At 41.1% G+C, this 18,691-nt stretch overlaps 4 protein-coding genes across 5 annotated transcripts; 1 reads left to right on the top strand and 3 right to left on the bottom strand.

Moving 5' to 3' along the window:
• Positions 1–149: 149 nt before the first annotated feature.
• LOC6560963 (antigen 5 like allergen Cul n 1) lies at positions 150–1,935 on the bottom strand. Its single transcript, XM_032734828.1, has 5 exons — positions 1,843–1,935; positions 1,377–1,768; positions 1,114–1,218; positions 275–437; positions 150–220 (listed from the first exon to the last, which is right to left on the bottom strand). Exons 1-5 carry the CDS (start codon positions 1,876–1,878, stop codon positions 164–166), a joined length of 753 nt encoding a protein of 250 aa, XP_032590719.1. The 5' UTR covers positions 1,879–1,935; the 3' UTR covers positions 150–163.
• Positions 1,936–3,709: 1,774 nt separating this feature from the next.
• LOC6560962 (protein tamozhennic) lies at positions 3,710–10,595 on the bottom strand. 2 transcript variants are annotated; one of them, XM_032734793.2, is made up of 5 exons: positions 10,180–10,595; positions 6,976–7,158; positions 6,708–6,907; positions 4,793–6,193; positions 3,710–4,733 (listed from the first exon to the last, which is right to left on the bottom strand). In XM_032734793.2, exons 2-5 carry the CDS (start codon positions 7,115–7,117, stop codon positions 3,951–3,953), a joined length of 2,526 nt encoding a protein of 841 aa, XP_032590684.1. In that variant the 5' UTR covers positions 7,118–7,158; positions 10,180–10,595; the 3' UTR covers positions 3,710–3,950. The 2 variants fall into 2 exon arrangements, with proteins under 2 accessions (XP_032590684.1, XP_032590683.1); XM_032734792.2 differs by having other exon boundaries at positions 3,711–4,736.
• Positions 10,596–10,736: 141 nt separating this feature from the next.
• On the top strand, positions 10,737–12,068 carry LOC6560961 (programmed cell death protein 2). Its single transcript, XM_001987388.2, has 3 exons — positions 10,737–11,067; positions 11,182–11,266; positions 11,329–12,068. The coding sequence occupies exons 1-3, from the start codon at positions 10,799–10,801 to the stop codon at positions 12,013–12,015; spliced, it is 1,041 nt and encodes a 346-aa protein (XP_001987424.1). The 5' UTR covers positions 10,737–10,798; the 3' UTR covers positions 12,016–12,068.
• Positions 12,069–12,376: 308 nt separating this feature from the next.
• LOC6560445 (N-alpha-acetyltransferase 35, NatC auxiliary subunit homolog) lies at positions 12,377–16,388 on the bottom strand. Its single transcript, XM_032734791.2, has 6 exons — positions 15,856–16,388; positions 14,728–15,398; positions 14,078–14,657; positions 13,823–14,004; positions 12,716–13,762; positions 12,377–12,639 (listed from the first exon to the last, which is right to left on the bottom strand). Exons 2-6 carry the CDS (start codon positions 15,193–15,195, stop codon positions 12,499–12,501), a joined length of 2,418 nt encoding a protein of 805 aa, XP_032590682.1. The 5' UTR covers positions 15,196–15,398; positions 15,856–16,388; the 3' UTR covers positions 12,377–12,498.
• Between the last annotated feature and the right edge of the window lie 2,303 nt (positions 16,389–18,691).

The following is an 18,691-nucleotide window of genomic DNA, read 5'->3' as shown; positions in this document are numbered from 1 at the left end:
GCACAAACAAACAGATCTGGAAAGTTAATATATATAATATAGCAAATCATCAACTGGTTTTTTGCAGAAAAGGAATCTGGATTCGTTTTGTGAAATAAGAAAAAGTAATAAAATTCCAATTATAATTACAATTTATAATAATACAATTTTACAATTCGAATACTCAGGAACATTTTTGTAAATTAAAATTTCTTTGATGTTGGTCCAATTCGCCATGATCCTGTTAACAAGACGAAATGATTTCAACTGTAAAATGAGATAATAACACGCTTACCATGGGAAATATGGCTCCCGAGTTGCCACAAAGATGCCTAAACTTTTTGCTTTTGGAGGGGGCTCTCCAAATGCAACACTGACTTGCCGGATCGCCCGTCTTATATACAAACGATTTCTCCATATTCACGAAGTCGTAGTGGCAGGTCAAAAAGAAGCAATAGCTGTACTTAAAAATATAATTAAATCAGGAGCTCTTTCAACCTTTAAGATATACGCAAAAGATGTGGAACAGAAATCGAGTTTATTGATCATCACTCATAAAAAATACACTCCATTTTTTAAATCGCTATATTTCTAACGACCAGGACCACTAGCCTATTATTCAGAAGATATTTTCTTAAACGGAAGGTTGTGTTTTGTGTACAGTTTTATAAATTTGGAACAATATTTCTAGCGACTTGATTTTTTGATACTTTTTTATTCAACATTAGTTTTATTTGTTAAGGCTTTGAAATAAATATAATTTACTTTTAATCTCATTTCTCTTTTCTGAATTTCAGAAAGGTTTTTTTTTAAATAAGGGTTTGCATATTTACTTTTTAGAAATATTTTCTATTTAAAAAGATAAAAATAAGAAATCAATTTCTTATTAAAAATCAACATTTTCAGGGCGATTTTCTAAAATCTAGACTGATTTTTTGTCGGGTGTAAAGAAAGAAGCGAAAGTTTTCGACAAAATGTAATAAATGGTCCTACAAGAGCTAATATTTCCAACTATAAATTATTAAACAAGATAGTCTCTAAAATGAGGCAGGCAGACATGTTTCAAAAAACACTGATGATAGATACAGGGTATAAAAGGAATTGTGATTATAGTTGTATAGATTTCAAACATACCCTTCGCGGGCTTCTTGCTCGCATCCAGAAGCTACAACAAAGGCGCAGCCCACTCTTGAGACTCGATCGTTGACAAGTAGCGTAAAATGGGCAACCACATGGTGCCTAGAAAAAACCAGAGATTCATTAAACACTAACCTAATTTAAGCATAAATATTTGATGTTGGTTATTTGTTAGATTTTTTTTTATAAATATTTATATTTAATCTGCTAAGATCTGGTGAGACGATAATATGCGTAAATTCAGATTCATAAAAACCTACTTGGAGGAGTCAAACTCGTTGACCAGGTTGTCGGGGTCCTCAGCAACACGATATTCCTCGAACATGGGCACCAGCGTCAAGTCCAGCAGCTCTTTAATGGTACGCCTTGTTGAACTTGCAAAGACCAGACCCAAAGCCTCACCGGCATTTGGAAAACGCACGACGGAGCGGCACATGGTATGCTTGAAGGATACTGTGGAGGCGTGTATGCGCGCCATGTGCGCCAGTTCCTCGTCCCAGATGAGTTCACGCATCCGAGAGGCGGCTGGAAAGGTCTCGTTGCTATTGGTGGTCAAACCACCGCCAGCCAGCATATGCCGAAAATCATTATGATAGTCTAGGATGAGTGTACGCAATGTCAACGTATCTGGAATGGTGGCCACATATTTGGCCTTGTTGAGCAATGGACGCTGAAGACGCTGGAGTTGTGGGTTTCATGGAAAACTCGGCAGTTGAAGGAACTCACCAGCTCGGTATCCATGTGGCATATAAAGTGCCTCATGTTTCTCGTATCGCAAATATGGGTCGCATTGTGGCAATAGTTGTAGGCGTTGGCAACCAACAGTTGCAGCAAGTGCAACAGCAACAAGCTCAACAGCTTCATTAAAAACTTTAAAAATTTCTATAAAAAATGCTCAAATATAATCTACAAGATGTTTAAACTTTTGAAACACAACTCACAGACGTGTTTTTATATATTTTTTTCAATTTTATTTTTCAAAAATTCAAATTGTTTTGTTTTTATTTATTTTTTTTTTAGGTTTTTTTTTGTATTTATTGCTGGGATTTTTAGGAAGAGATTTTGCCTATAAATTCATTTATATTTGTTGTGTTTAGTTTTTGTTAGTATGTAATATAATTTGTATGTAATTTGTTTTTAACATTTTAGTTAGTATTTTAGCAAAGTTGAAAATCGAATTTTTAACTGTTGATTGTTTTCGTTTTTGTGTTTTGTTTTTTAATTTTAATTTTTTTACTTGCATGGTTTTTAAAATTTGCTAATTTCAACTGATACAATTTGAACTACATAAGGGGAGCAATAAATGAACAACAAGTTAAATAAATCGCTGACATTAGCTACTTAGGACACCGACTAAACAAAAGGTACATTTTTTTCTTTTCAAGTTTTGTGTTTGCTTTTCTTTTTGCGTAAGTGTTTATATAAAAAAATATGATTTATTCATTTTGCTTAGGGCTTTATTCAACTTTTTTTTCTTAGCAACAATTAACAAACAAATTAAGTGTGTTTTGCTTCTTTTGTTATATTTTATAGCGTTGGGTGTGTTGGTGTGGTGGCATGGTGGGCATTAAAACAAAAGATTATGTGGCAAAAGCTATGTACATATATATATATATATATACATATATGTACGCTTGTTTAGTTGCTGTCTCTCACTCTTATTGCATAATATTAATATTGTATTCGGGAGCTGCTAATAAAATATAAGTGAAAAGTGTTTCAGTTCTACTTTTGTATTTCGTCCTTTACCTTTTTGTTGTTTTTCTTGTAAGGTTTCCATTGGTTTAGCTCGATCTTTGCGTTTAAGTTGAATCGAATATATACAATATATATATATATATATATATATATGTATATATATTCATATATTCATATATTGTATGTAGTAAAGGTATTTATGAAAAGTTACGTCAAGTATACAATAAATATATATATGTATGTATATATATATACACATAATAAATATACTTTGCTTTTCCAATATATATGTATATCAGTATATTATAAATGTAACTTGGCATATAGCCACAAAATGTACAAAGTTGTCTAAAGTATTCCACATGCACTCAATTCACAGACACACACACACACACACAAATATACAGTTACTACTTGGCATTCAAACACACTCACACACTCACACACACACAGACACATACGGCTCAAACCGAGTTGTAGGCACATCATTTGCAACAAAACGCGACGCCCACAACAAATGGAAACAAATCTACAATCTAATTAAAGCATGTGTACACAAGTCTAATCGAAACTTAAAACATAATTCATAATATTATAATGTTACTTATATATGATGTATGTGTATTGTGTGTAATTATGTACAAATTTCATTATACATTTTTGTTTTTGTTTTGCTTTTAGGGAACGGGTTGGGGGCGGGGAGGGGGTGGGAGGTTTGTGATTGAAATCGTAGATGCTATAAGACTAGAGAACTTTCTATAAACATGCACACAGTTGTAATGACAATTTTTCGTATAAAAAATATATATGTTCTATATATAGACAGATGTATAAATCCAAACTCTATACTGTGTTTATATCACTTGCGTGGTGTGTAGAGAACAGTTATATATATAAATATATATATATTCATACAGTAATCGCTCGAGCATGTTTTCAATTTACAATTTCACGATTTATATAGATTTAACTTATATTGCTTTCAACAGCAGATATTTTAACATAAAATGGATCCAAAATCAAAATTGTAGACTCAAGAATATATATTGTTGTATTTAATATTAGCAAGTTTCACTTTGCGAGCGACTACTGTACTTGCTTATATGGGGTATATGTGCACATTTTGGTGTTGCCTTCTAGACACAAGTGGAGGATGCATGCGATACATTCGCAGCCGCCTCCAGATTAAAGTCCTTGCTGCGACAGCACATTTCGCAGATGCGCTTCGTATCCGGATTGAGGAAAGTGCAGAAGCGACAGCTCCACTCATTCGGACTGGTCACAATTAGCTGCGTCGACACTGGCGGCGGCTGTTTGGCGACAGCGCCCGTTGCGCTGCTCCGACTGTTCCGAGCACCGCTGCCCGATGGCCTATTGTCAATGGTGGCCGTTTTTAGGGCCGACTTCACCTTTCGCACACTCGGACTGCTGCTGGTGTTTGGCGCTGGCGCCGGCACCACTGCTGGCAACACACGCGGCTCACGTTTCTTCTCCAGCGTGCGCGACTTTTCCACAGTGGCTGGCTGTGTCTCGGGCCGTCGCTTATCGACTGGAGCGCTAGCGCCGCCGCCACCGCCATTGCCAAGTGTCAGTGAATCCAGATCCAAGCTCTGCACTAGCAAATCCTCACGATCGCCTAGATCCTTGGAGTAGCCAGAGCGTTCCAGATTCTTGAACACATAGTTCCAGGACTCGAAACTGCCAACGCCCTCCTGCACCTTGGGCATCAGCGGCGGCGATGCACTGCTTAAGGCAACAAAATCATCCAGACTCGCCGATTCATAACTAGTGCCATCCGAGATGTTCATATCACTAGTCCCCCGCAAATGCTGCTGGCGACCATCGGCAGCGCCTGCCGTAAGACTTATGCGCTCTCTCAATTCCTTGTGCGTCGTCTTCCGATTATTGTCAAGGGGTTCCTGCTGTACAGCAAAATGCAGTTAGTAATTAAATGCTGAAGATCAATTCACACACTCACCATAATGGGCTCCCGTTGATTGTCGCCAGCTTCGAGCTGGGCGCGTATGCGACTGCTTTTGGGCACTGGACGCGCATAGACATACATGTCCTGTGGCTGTGGCTGCGGCAGCGTCGTTGGCAAATTGGCCATGGCCAGATCGTAGCTGGCAACCGGATAGTGCATTCCCATGCCCCCCATCACATCACGTGGCTGTGCGTACAGATTGCCATGCTTGGCTGTCTGGGTGCGCATTCCCTGCTGTTGCTGCTGCTGCGGCTGCCGGACACGTTGCTCGTAGAGACGCGGATCGTTGTAGTCATGCTGCATGAGCTGGGCACGCTCATCAAAGTCAATTAGATGATGATCCGGTGGCGGATAGGTGCTCTGTCTATGCTGCATGCTTGCCTGGTGACGAGCAACTGCACCCAACTGGCCGCCATGATAGCCACAGCTATGTGGCACCACTGCAGACGATTGCTGCTGCTGCTGTTTGCCAATGCTCGCATACATATTTGCATTGTTGGTAAGGTCGAGCGGTGTGGCATAGGGCGTGGCATTCAGCTGACTGGAGATGTTGTAGGGCAGCGGATATCGATTCCCGGGCGCATTATAAGCACCAGCAACAGCCGCATAAGACGCACTGCTGCCCATGCTCAGGCCGTCCAAGCAATCGTAGGGCGTCTCATACAAATGGCCATGCTGATGCAGTGCCGCACAATCCTTGGGATGCTGATCAAACGAATGGCGTTGCGGCAGACCCGCATGCACCGGCTCCTGATAATGCTCTAGGCTGCGCGAGTGCGTCATCAGTGCCGATTGGTGTTGTTGTTGTTGTTGTTGCTGCTGCTGCTGCTGTTGATACATGCAGTTGAGATTCGTGGGCGGGGCGTGATGATTGACGGCGGCGGGATGCATTGCACAGCTATTCGCATTGCCATTTCCATGTCCATGGAGAGCACAGGCAGCGGTTAACGGCGGCAGAGTAGGCTTTTCTACAGTGCAACCATCGCAGCGATTGGATGCCACATTGCTGTAGGTGTTCTCCGTGTTGAGTTGCTGCTGCTGTTGATGCAGTTGCTGTTGTTGCTCCTTGCGCAGCCGCTTCTCGTGCAGTCGACAGGCCAGCTCCTTGATGGACTGCGTTGTGCCGCCCACGTGTCGTTCCCGAAAATGGAATATATCCTGCCAGCTGCAGTTGAAGCCCGCCGCACTCAAGCCCGCATAGATGTGCTTCATTATTTGGCATTCCACATAGGCGGCCATTGCATCACGGGACACATTCGTCACCTGATCAGGACAGATGGGTCCCTCCAGCACAAACGTATCCTCGGCAATGCGACGATAGCCCATGGCCAGGAACAGTCGATCGGCATCAATCAAATTCGATTCAACCTCATGCTGATATGAGCCGGAGTAAGTCTATACAGGGAAAGAGCGAGAGCATTAGATTAAACAAGATATAACAGTTGAATGACTTAAAGCAGTATGCTTTTTATGATAAAGCCCGAAGCTTGCTAACCGTCCAAAGTTGATAACTTTAACGAGTATAATTCAGCTTTCTAATTTAGAATTTTAGCAACGTTATCTTGAAGGGTTATAAAGTAATTCGTATAAAATTATAATTTTAAGCCACATGCTGCTATGGCAACTATTTTATATAATAATCTGAAATAGATTAACTGAATCAGCGGCATTTTGATAAGACAGAGATTAGGAAAATAAGCTGAGGGAAAACAGAGAAAGCAAATTTCCAGTAGAACTGACTAAATTATATAAATAGTTATCAAACAAACAGACGAATATGGATTGTTAATAGTGACACACAATATGTCAACCTATAGCATTTGAAATTGCGTTACACATTTCGCGACAAAAGTGTGTATAAATTTCTAATGGACTTCTACTTTTTATATATTATATGGAAGACATTTACTTTGAGCACACGGAATTCCTTGCGCCAGGGCTTGGTGAACAGATTGTTGGCATACTGGCTGATGGCCTCGAAGCCAACGATTGCATTCTGTGCAGTAAACTCGTTTAGCTCACAGACGGTCCTGCGCAACACATGCCCCGTTTCCGGCAGAAAGAACTTGCGATCATGCGGCACAACGCACAGGAACTCCTTCAAGCAGCCTGGTCGAAAGAAGAAACGAGAAATTTTAGGTGGATTTAGTCATATGATCAAAGTTAAATGCATTTACCCTCAAGTTTTTTGCGCTCCTCGATCTTTTCGATGCTCTCCTCGGTCTCAAGAAACGTCCAGTGGCGTCGCAGTATCTCCTCCCAGAGATCTGGTAGTATATCGCAGGGTACAAAATCGGACATGGTGGCGTGGCGTGACATGCAGCAACGCCAAGGACACTCATTCAATGCAACGGCCGCTCCTGCAAGGCAACACAACAAATAGATAGACAAATGAGTACAGCAATAACAACAACAACAACAACAACAAGAGCAAGAACAACAATCGAAATATTCAAGTATTCAAGGCTGTGTGCATCTTTGAAAAACAGACTATTATTGATTTTTAAGCGAAATGCTCTTAACGATTACATACATAGATGCATACAGGCAGCATACATATAACATTTTGAAGGCAGAGCAATTCAGGCACCGCATTCAAGTGGGCCAGTTCTAAATGCAGAGTCTGCCCAAATGGCTGTCTTTGCCGACTTTGGCATATGAATCACGCTGAAACGCAGAGCAAACGCCATCCGGTATGACGCACGCTCGAGATATCGGCCCTCAACACACAAACAATGAATGTGTACAAAGCGTACAGTGGTCGCCCGATAATTACAATTCCATGGAATATCTTACCCAAAAAAAAAAAACAAAAACTTTTGAATATAAATTGAAATTGTTCTTTGAATTTACATATGAGGAAGCATAAGTTTATGCATTGTGCATATTACTGAGTAACTACTGTGCTCTATATATGTATGTATTTATTTAAATGTACGCTTGTATAACTGTGTCTACGTTGCTGATAGAGTAAACAATGGCAACATGTTTGCTAGTTGTTGCCTTTGCCTTTGCCTTTAGCTATGGCAGCCACATCGATAATGACTGTTAGTTAATACTTATCAGAGTAGACCCCTCCAACCCACCAAAGCAACCACCCACCCACCGGACACACCGCATGGACATCAGCTGAGGACCGGCATGTGCAATCTACGATTAGATTCGCTTTCCGAAAGCTACAACTTCAACAACAACAAGAACAGCTCGGTAAATCAATAAAACGTATGCTTAATTGTTATACATATATACTTAATTTTTATATGAAGCTATGAAGCTGCACTCCGAAAGATGAGTGTATCAATAAATAATTGACTGGGTGCTAAGAGAAAACGAGTAAAACAGCTGAGGAAAGTGTAATATATTTACACATATTATGAAATATAAGTGAGGCGTAGGCGGGGGAAAAAGATTATAAGTCGATATGCATTTTGAATAAGTGCAAAAAATAAAGATGATTTTTTTGCTTATCAATTTGACAATTAATTTTTTTTTTTAACTTAGACTGACGCAAAAATCAAATTTTAAATATTAGTTTATTTCAAATAAAGAGGTAAACAATCGTTTTCTACTTGGAAATGCATGCGATCATTGTTCGTTTCTTCACATTGCTCTTTGTGCTTCCCCTATAATTGTGTGCTTTTTAACACTACAGATGTGTAGATAGGTTGCTTATCGGCTTATCGATTTAAGTCGTTATTCACCCAATCAATTTTTTTCAGTGTATTTAACATACGCATTGTAAAAGCTGATAAAGTTTGTTGAGATTTGCACAGCTGCTCGAAAGGTTGTCAACTGGTTTTTAAAACAATATTAGTCACTTGATGAAACATTTTTTGCACCAGCGATCTGAGAATATTTTACATGCAAACCATGTCGGTCATTTGTCTGTCTGGCTCATAAAACTGGTAACAAACAGTTACAAATTCAATTTCGAAGCGAATGCAATGCTAACGGTGATAAGGTGTGAGAGTGGTGGGTGGTGAGCGGTGGTTGATGAGTAAGTTTATAAACCTTGCGGAAATCATATTAGCCTTGGCAGCCCGTATTGCTGCAAGAGGTTTTCACGATTTTCATGACAAAAGCCAACGACGTGAAGTAAAACCGCGAAGCTGAACAATATGTGATTGACAGCTGAAATGCATTTCTCAAAGTTTGCTCTACATTTAATAAGTAGTTGGAAAAACAATTGCAATTTTTAATTTGCATTTTTTATGAGGCCAGCCAGGCAAAGTTCATTCGAAGCGAAAGTGGAGAGGGGTGGAGAGGTAGGGGGAAAGGGAAAAGGGGTTGCAACGCTTGCAACATGAAACGTGAGATGGGTAACAAAAAGAAGAAGCAAAATCAACAAACAACACTAAAAGCTGTAGAAAGTGACCGGTTTAAAAGCTGCCCGGGTAACGGCGAGTGGGACAAGGAGAGAAAACAAAGGTGTAAAAAGCGCAAAACATACAAAAAAAAAAAAAAACAAAGACAGCTGCAGTAAAGAAGAAAACAAAAGCCTTTGAAGTTTAGCAGTGCACAAGACCCAAGCGAATGCCGCTCGGAACAACAATAACAAAGAGAGCAAGTCTAACTATTGCACTGGTGCTGAACAGCACAGCAAAATAAAAATCAATAACAACTCTATCAAGTGCAAGACGAGCATAATATCAAAACCAAGTAAATACAAAACATAACGGGCTTGATCAGCAAAACCGCTAGAAAGTCACGAGCTGCATTCTCTCTGATTCTCTCTCACTCTGAAGCCATAAGTCGAGCTTTTTTCATGTGCGTAAATAAAGAAAATACATGTCATACACTTATTAGCGTGGGAGTGAGAGGCAAAGCAAAGTAACACAAGCTTTAGTTGTGCCATTAACTGCTGCTGCTGATGTTGTTGTTTTTGCTGCTGCTCAAGCGTTTCATATGCTTGCCCAAATGAATGTTAATTAACAGCCTTCATTGACATTGACGACATTGAGAACGCAACATCAAATTTTACAGCATTCCGATTATATTGGGCCTTTATTGATTTTGACAATATGAACACAGTATGTGTCAATGAGTGTGTGTGTTTCACTCAGCCCTTGTTTTTTTTTCTTTTTTTTTTGTTATATATTTAACGTTTCAATCGTGCAGTGAGAACTTGACGCAACAGTTTAAAGCACTTTTCTTGGCAAGGTGACAAAAAGTGTGTGTGTGTGCCTGTGAGTGTCCCGTTAGTTTCGCAGCCGGCAAAGTTTACGGCAGGGTGTTCCAATTCTTATTTTCAGCCTATCATATGCAATACTAAATTTAGCTACACACACACACACATAGATATATACAAAGCACGCAGCATCACTGAAAGGCTTATCCACAAAAACGGGAAAAAAAAAAATCAAAACCGGAAATAAACTTACAGAAATTCCTCATTGCCGTTGCTTTTGCTGTTGTTGTTGCTGCTGCTGACTTGTTTATGAATTCTGTGCATCTGCATCGCTGTTAAAGTCAACACACTGCCTCAAGTTTGCTTGCCGAATTTAATGCGTTTATTTTTTGTATTTTAGCGTGGGTGGTTCAATGGCTATTTTTAGCACACGGAGAGCGCACCAACAACCAACAACCCAATCGACGTGCGAAACGAGCTAACTGAAATGCTTCCGCTTCTTGTTATTGTTTTAAAGAGCGAGCAGCTGCACACTTATCGACAGCGATCGGATTCCAGCAGCTACAAGCAGCAGAACGGCTTTAACTGGCTACCACAACAAATGCGAATGCATTCAGCGACGTATTGTGTATTAATTTCACTTTGCACTTTATCACACACAACTAAATATTTATTATTATTATTATTATGCGCTGCGTTGTGGTCGTGTCATTTTCACAGCAAACTAAACTTTGTCGCTTAACAGCACTGTTCGCGCGTACGCTTACAGCACTGCCTCTATCGATTGGTCCCCGTCAACGATAGCCTATCGATACTCGACAGGGCTGCGTGCACAACACGCGCTAAGACAACACAAAAAAGGTAAACACGAAATGGCTGTCGATTTGGGTTTTGCTGAACAAGTGGATAATACGGCCTGGCTAAGCAATCGCTACTTTCCCAGCAAACTGGGTGGACGGCCCGCCTGGCTTGAGTTGGATGCGCTGCCAGCGACAGCTCAGCTGCAGTGCCAGCAATGCCAAGCGCCACAGGCATTCCTCTGTCAGCTTTATGCGCCAAAGGAGGACGAATTTAATTTCCATCGCAGCATTTATGTGTTCCTTTGTCGCAATCCCGACTGCCAGCAGCCCAACAAGGCGCAGTAAGTAGCCTAAGTGAGGGCATAGTCTAGTAACTTTCGATTAGCCATACACATCAGATTCTTTATAGACTATATAGATTTATGGAGTGTACTAAATATTTTTTATTCTTACAGCAATTTTAAAGTGTTGCGTTCACAGCTGCCGCTGAAAAACAGATTCTACTCGGATCAGAGCCCATCGGAAGAAGGCGAGCCCTTGGTATAAAGAGATTACATTGCTAGCCCTCATTTCAAGTAACTTTTAACGCATTTATCTTGCAGCCTGCCATCGACAGCCTGAAGAAATTGTGTGCCGCCTGCGGCTGTTTGGGACCGCACACCTGTAGTCGCTGCAAGTCCATCAATTACTGTTCCTCCACTCATCAGCGAGCCCACTGGCCCCTGCACAAACCCAATTGTGGCATTGACAAGGCAGCCGCTGCTAACAAAGCACTACCCCAGCTGCAATTTCCCGAATATGAAATCGTGGAGAGCGATCCAACGAGTGAACCAAGTGCTGTAGCGGATAAGGACGAAGCGACTTGCTTAGCAGAATTCGAGCAATTGTCGGCCAATGGCAAAGCTGGCGAACTGAGCGATGTTCCCGAAAGGGAGCTAGATAAATACTTTGGCAGCTCGGCTGCCGCAGAGGATAAATCCTTTGAGCACTTCAAGCAGCTGACTGCCGCTCATCCGGAGCAAGTAGTACGCTACAGAAGCGGAGCAGGCGCACCGCTATGGATAGCTAATGTCGAGAACACGATTGCCAGCCAGTTGGCCGCTGTGCCCAATTGCAGTCATTGTGGCAGTGTGCGTCAATTTGAGTTCCAAATAATGCCACAGATGTTGACACTGCTCAACGACGAACGCTTGGATTGGGGCATCTTGGCGGTGTACACATGTGCGCGCAGTTGTCCAATTGATGGTTATGTGGAGGAACATATCATCAAACAGGACATTGTTGCGTAACCATCTCAAATGTAATATATTATTATAAATAATAAAGTACATTATAAGGTGTGGAAATCTTTGACCAAATTTTTATCTAAATCAATTTAATTATTTTCAGCTCAGAAGAATATCGAATATTCATCATTGTGAGTTAGTTTTTTAATTATTTAAACTGAGTATCAACTTTGGTTCGAAATTTTGAACAAAATGGAATTCCACATAATTTAGATCCAGATTTAACCATTTCCAGTTGAAAATCTTTTCTAAATTACTATTTCTGTATCGTTATTCCCAATTTAAAGTAAAACTTTTAGCTATATTTTTGATTAAGTACAAAGTCAGCAAAAGATCATTAATTGTATGTTTTTGGAACAACAAATTTTCACACATAAGTTAACCAATTTTATTTGCAATTGCCGAAACAAATTAGATAAAGAATATATATATATATATAGAGACAAGCTACGACAAGGATTGGGGTTGATCTCAGCATAAAAGGGGTCATTTAATTTTGATAATGGGAAAATAGCTATGCTTGGAGAAATCAAATTCTGGCTGACGTTTCACCTCCTTCTGATGGCCACGCCCAAGCACATTCATCACCACGAAATTGGTGCGCGCAATCTGCAACAGGTCCAGTATCTAAAAAAGAAAACAAGAACACTCTTCTTTGATTAGCCACAGAGTGAAGATGTGGAATAATGATTGACCGACTGACCTCCTGTTCAGGATTCTGTATGCTCTCGAGGACATTGCGTGCCTGATCGAAATACTTGGCCGCATAACTGTACAGATCCTCGGCGCTGTTCTGCATCATGTGATCGCGTATGTTCCGGAATTCGGCATAGGACACCGGTGGAGGGCTGGTCAGTGGCACAAATGGCGAGAAGCGTCGATTGTAGCGAATTTCCTCGTTATCAAACTTGGACATGGGCAGACGCACGCGTCCATCTTTGGTTAAGGCGCCCATCGCCTTATACATGCCACCGCACAGGCTGAGCAGGGCGCGATAGTAGACGATCTCTTGGCGATACGGACGCTGTTGTTTCTTATTCTTCTTCGGCTTGGCGGCCTTGCGATTCTTGCTACCAGAGCCGCCTCCGCCGCTGTTCGACTGAATCCTGCTCTGATGCTCGGCATACTCCTCCTGGGCCAACAATAGATTCTCTGTGCGCGTTAACGCCGACACCAGAAATCCGACAAGGAACTCATAGGGATACCAATAGATATAGAGGAACTCGTGGACAGCATACAGTTCCAGCTCGAAACCGGACATCAGATAGATGAGCATGGCGCGGAAGCAATTGTACAGCACCCAGGTGGAGAAGTACGTGCTGTGCTTCAGCGCCGTCGCATGCGACTCGTTTCCTTCCATGGCACGCTCATTGGCCAGCTGATTCATCAGCGAGTCGAGACGAGCCGCATCCACTTGGAGCGGATCAAAGTTTTCAATAAGATGCGCCAGCTTGTCGCGCTGCCGGGCACGATTGAATCCGCACAAGCGTATAAACTGATTGAACGTATTCATATTGATGCAATAGCGAAAGAACGTTTCCAGATGCTGCACAACCTTCGGATCACTCGACACCGGATGTTTGGGATTTAGCACCGGTGGCGAATTGAAAACCATCACCGAATGACGCAAAAACTGTTTCATCGATTGTTTGCCATGCGCGAGGCGAATGCTCGAGCTGAAGAGACTTTGCAGCACGCTGCGGGAGAGGATGCAATGTCCGGACTTGCGACTATATTCGATGAAGAAGTTCTGCAATCGGAAATACAATTAATGTCGCTCGTTCCTCCTTCTTCTCCTCGTGTTACCCACCAGCGCCGAGTAGTAATCCTTGTAGCGTATCACCTTGCAAGCGTACTTGAAACGAGCCACCATCTCCTCTAAAAATTGATAGCTGGCGGGTCGCTCGCGGATCTTAATGCTGCGCGGAAATGTGGGTGGTTGACTTCGGTCATGAATGCGCGGCGAGAAGCCCATGGGATTGGGTGCCTCAGCTGCAATAAATTAAGCACAAAAATTGAGTAACTAATACGTTGATATCTAAATCAAACCCTATGGGCTACTTACAACCCTCGACAGGCTGTGTGCCCCGATCAATGGTGCGTTTGATTAGCGGTAACAGCTCGGAGGCCACATTGAGATTCTTGTATATCTCATTGACCGCCTCCTCGGCGCTCGAGGCGCCCACCATGAGCTCCACTTGGTAAATGGCCTGAAAGAGGTGGCGCATGAAGCGCAATCTGTGGACGACAGCCATCAGACATTGATTCTCCGCTGCTTCTGGCAACTGTTTGCACTTGCGCACCAGCTCATCCTCCACATCCTTCAAGAGACCAGCTATGGTTGAGGGCTGTGCCTTCTCCGCACCCAATAACGCCGAATTGCCATACAATTGAAAATCCTCCTCCTCGTTGACTGCCGCCAAGATGATGATGTTCTTAATTACCACAATGAGATTGCGCACAGCGATGCAAAAGCAGCGCAGCGGCTTGTCCTGAATCTGTGAGGGTGCATGCAAATAGAGGCAGGTGAATAGCACTTGATCCATTGAGTTGCCCTCCAGCCACGACACCAGGCAGGCAAACAGAGCATCAAAGATGCCAATCAGTTCCGCTGGCTCCAGTCCGTCCAGCTTAATGGCGCCCATCTGAAAAGCAAGTCATAGGTGTTATGGAGCTAAGGCTTTTCTCTAAATAGTTACTTGGCTGTTTACTTACCGCAACGGCCGCCTCAAAGGATGGCGGCGGCAAATCGAACTTATCAAAGCCCATGCCCACATCCATTTTCGGATCCATTATTTCAATGGCTGACATGGCCTCGAACAGGCCAAAGAGCATATCCTGGGCAAGTTCGCCGGGCAGCAGCTCGGCGCAGGCATCGTGAAACTCCTGTGTGACATCCACCCAGCCATGTATTGGATATTGTGTAATATCCTCGGCAGCGCTGCCGCCTCGTATCGCTCGCTGCACATCATTATCAGCAAATCCACATTCGCTCAAACTCCACTCATCGGGTTCATTGCTATTCGATTCCCTTTCCCTCTCCATTTCCCTCTGCTCAGCTGTTGTTCGCATCGCTGAGGCTGAAGCGGCCGCTGCTGCTGCGGCTGCTACTGCTGCCGCCGCTGCTGCAGCTGTGGCTGCCTGAAAATCTGTTGGCTGTTCGCCTACGTATGTTCCGTGCATTATGCCTTACTGCACAGCTACTTTTCAATTATTATTTTCATTCAGTTATACGCGATTTTATTTTTAACGTTTTCACGTTTGCCGTGCATCTAAAATTTGAACCAGTGCTAATCAATACTGCAAAGTCTGCATGGCAATTGCAGAGCGCATTTGCCAACACTGTGATTCAATGGCGCCAAAAACGTTACAAATTCAATTCACAGCTGAGACGACAAAAACAAATAAGAAAATCTGTTAAAAAGCATGCTACATAAAAAAATTTGTTCTTCAAGTGTTTTGTTATCTGTGAAATCGTTTTTTGTTCTGGTTAACATTCAAGTTGAACCTGAAGTTTAGCAGTTGCATCAGTTTTTTATTTGTTCAGTTTTTTTTGCAATCATAAATTGGTAAGCACATTTGATATAATTCTGTCATCAGTACGTTGAAAGTTTGCCGTGTATTCATTAAGTAAAGTAAATGAATGAATTGTAAATGCAGCATTTTTATAACAGGCACAAGTGTCGTTGTTATGTTTATGCTGACCATATAAAATGAGCTATTTGGTAATTTAGGTGGCAAATTTCGTCTCTTGGTAAATGATAAGAATTAAGTAGTATCGCACCATGTCTACTTGATGTTTGTTTAACAAGCTCTTTCGTAATAAAGTGTATATTTGCTTACGTGCCAGCAAACATAGCCGGTTCTATTTCTTTGAAAATGCACTCAAGCAATTTCTTATCAACGGCCCTCAGCTATTATCGGTCGCGCTCCGCTTTCGAGTGAAAAGTTAAAAGCTCGCTCAGCTTTTAGCACTTTTTTGCTCTCCGCGTCACATCGCATCGCATCGCAACGCAACATTTTCTGAGCCCGCGCCCTGTGATGTTTCTATCGCACTTTTGGGGTTGTCCGTGTCGCCAGTTTGAGTGTGTTTCAAATGCCCAAATAACGGCAAATTGAGTGGGGCGCACAACACTTCACCAATGCGAGGGGTTGAATTAGTTTGTTTACAACAATTCGGTTTCAGTATCAAATGCGTTGCCCTCGTGGTTAATACGTGCCAACGGTCAACCGCTAAAATAAGCACTAATATAACATTTAAAAAAAAAAACAACAACAGGGCGCACAAATTTAAACCAATTGCCAAAAACACGACACGAGCCAACAAAAAAAAAAAATACAAGAAATACAAAATACGAGAACTACAACAACTATAACAACAGGAATTTGTTGCGGAAGGAGGCGACCATTTATTAGCCAATTTCAGCGCGTAAGTTTACCCCCCCCCCCCCACATTTGATTTTTTGTTTAATTTATGCATCTGGCTCATAAGGGAAATGCTCTGATTTTTTTCAAATTTATTGCCATACATATGTACATGTGTTTTTCGCTTGTGGCGCCTTGACAGTTTGTTAGATTTGCCGCCAAGTTCTGTTCAAAATAAGACACATATAAAAAGCAAACAAAAATACCCTGCTAAGTTACTATATGGTCGAGAACTTGATTAAATGCGGCAAAAATATAAACACAAACACAATGGCAGCCCCCAAAAATTACGAGACTTTTTGGCAAGCGACCAAATCAAATTATAAAAAGAATAAAAATTGTCTGACCCGCCGGACGTCTACAGCAAAAGCAAAATTCACTTACAAATTTTTTAGACATTCAATAAATATGTTTTAAATGTTTTAAATATTTTCATAGTTTTATAGTATGCAAAAAAAAAAAACAAGCAAAACAATGTCTGAAGCAAAGAAGAAAGGATTTTTTTTTTGTTTACAAATAAATATTGCAAATATAAATATATATTAATCATCATGCACTTAAATCAGTCAATTACATTAAATCGTTGAAAAAATGAAGTTCGGTAAATTAAAAGCTATTGTTGAACAAACAACTAAACGAGAAAATACAAATCCATTTATGAAGTGGAACAAATTTTGCGAGTGTCAGCAGAGACGGGAAGCAAGTTCATAGTCTGCAACTTAAATTGTGTATTTTTAAATGTTTAATTTAAAAATGCTTTCAATAAATAATCTAAAGCTGATTGTGTGGTTATCAGGCTGGGTAAACAGTTGTTCATATAATAACCAATGTCAGTTTTACGACTATTCTATACAGTCTATACTATTGATAAGAAAATGTTATCATAAAATTGGGTAAAGTCGTCTGAAGTTTTTCAGACATATGGAAAATATTGCGAATCTTATCAGCATTAAATGCAAGGACAGTTCACACTTTGCAATCGACACAATGACATTTACTTTAATTTTTGAATTGAAGTGGAAATTAAATGGCAAATAGTGGGAAACGTGATGTGGGGGGAAGCTGCGGTGAGAAGCTCGTGACAATTGACCAAATTAAACAAGTTGAGCACGCAAACATTCGATTAGAGTCCCAGGACAGCACACACAGACACACAAGCACACACACAAGCACACACACACACACACACATACACACAGTATATACAACTACAAAATGCGACAAATGTGCAAACCACACAGACGTGGTAATAAAATCCGCACGTACGCTGTAAAAGCCATGAAAATCAAAGTCCTTCAGACCGAACACAAAGGGCAACAAAAAAAAAATATATATGTGTATATATGTGTCTGCAAATCAGAGCAAAAACATACAAGCACGCACACACAAATAACCACACACGCTCGGAATTTATTTCAATTGATTTGAGCCAGCAAAAAAAAGGGGGCCAAAGAAGAAATTCCAGTTGCTAAAGAGATATATTCAAGTCCAGGTCCAGTTGACCAGCCTTAACATTGACTGGTATTCAAGTTGCGTATACGCCCCCCAACCTCAATCCCTACCAGTTTTTTGAGCTCGGCTGTCTTTCTCTCTCTCTCTTGCTTCGTCTCTGAATCGCTCCCTGTTCCTTTCTCTTTTTTTTTTTTGTATCGATTTGATTGGATTTCATGTTACGAGTTTGTTGTGTTTTACACGCTTCAATAAAGTTGGTCGGCACAAAAACAAAGTTGAAATGCTGGAGCTTAATCCGAATCCCAGTTTGCTTATTGCCTGTCTCCCTATACGATTCTCCCACGTAATTGAATTCAAATAAATGACAGATGAGGAGGGCAGTCTCTGTGTGTGTGTGTGTGTGTGCTTGAAGGTTGGGTGTGTGTCAAATAAAATGCAGTCATGACAATTCCAAACTGTAATTGGCTTCCGGGACCAAAGGACAAAGCTGTAATTGGATGAACTCTTTTCTCTCTTTATCCATATATAAACTTAAGAGACACCAACTCATGTTTCATATTAAAGAACAGAAAAACTTACTTAAATACTTTTTAGAAGTCAGGGGAGTTAAAGTATGTATTCATAACTAGTTCGATTTTGACCATTTGACCACTTAATTGGTCTCAAGTTACAGACATTTTTACTAAGGCAAGTTTCGGTTACAAAGGTTCGACAGTACTAAAACATTTTTAAATATGATCGTATTAAATACAATTATTACTAAAGAAAAAAGAAAGCTGAACTTAAAGAGATTTGATTGAAC

Source organism: Drosophila grimshawi, unplaced genomic scaffold (genome assembly GCF_018153295.1).
Source record: "Drosophila grimshawi isolate 15287-2541.00 unplaced genomic scaffold, ASM1815329v1 contig_1369, whole genome shotgun sequence".
Lineage (NCBI taxonomy): Eukaryota > Metazoa > Arthropoda > Insecta > Diptera > Drosophilidae > Drosophila > Drosophila grimshawi.
The sequence above is the reverse complement of the archived record's forward strand: the minus strand, read 5'-3'. Positions and strand labels throughout refer to the sequence as shown.

Excerpts from the sequence above, each read along its gene's own strand:
- LOC6560961 (XM_001987388.2), top strand. The coding sequence starts at position 10,799 with ATGGCTGTCGATTTGGGTTTTGCTGAACAAGTGGATAATACGGCCTGG. Across the intron at positions 11,068-11,181 it reads CAGCAGCCCAACAAGGCGCA|CAATTTTAAAGTGTTGCGTT; the intron begins GTAAGTAGCCTA and ends TTATTCTTACAG. Across the intron at positions 11,267-11,328 it reads CGGAAGAAGGCGAGCCCTTG|CCTGCCATCGACAGCCTGAA; the intron begins GTATAAAGAGAT and ends TTTATCTTGCAG.
- LOC6560962 (XM_032734792.2), bottom strand. The coding sequence starts at position 7,117 with ATGTCACGCCACGCCACCATGTCCGATTTTGTACCCTGCGATATACTA. Across the intron at positions 6,194-6,707 it reads AGGAATTCCGTGTGCTCAAA|ACTTACTCCGGCTCATATCA; the intron begins GTAAATGTCTTC and ends TTCCCTGTATAG. Across the intron at positions 4,737-4,792 it reads ATCAACGGGAGCCCATTATG|CAGGAACCCCTTGACAATAA; the intron begins GTGAGTGTGTGA and ends TTTGCTGTACAG.
- LOC6560963 (XM_032734828.1), bottom strand. The coding sequence starts at position 1,878 with ATGAGGCACTTTATATGCCACATGGATACCGAGCTG. Across the intron at positions 438-1,113 it reads GAGCAAGAAGCCCGCGAAGG|CTATTGCTTCTTTTTGACCT; the intron begins GTATGTTTGAAA and ends TTTTAAGTACAG. Across the intron at positions 221-274 it reads CGGGAGCCATATTTCCCATG|GATCATGGCGAATTGGACCA; the intron begins GTAAGCGTGTTA and ends TCTTGTTAACAG.
- LOC6560445 (XM_032734791.2), bottom strand. The coding sequence starts at position 15,195 with ATGCACGGAACATACGTAGGCGAACAGCCAACAGATTTTCAGGCAGCC. Across the intron at positions 14,005-14,077 it reads CACACAGCCTGTCGAGGGTT|CTGAGGCACCCAATCCCATG; the intron begins GTAAGTAGCCCA and ends AATTTATTGCAG. Across the intron at positions 12,640-12,715 it reads TACAGAATCCTGAACAGGAG|ATACTGGACCTGTTGCAGAT; the intron begins GTCAGTCGGTCA and ends TTTCTTTTTTAG.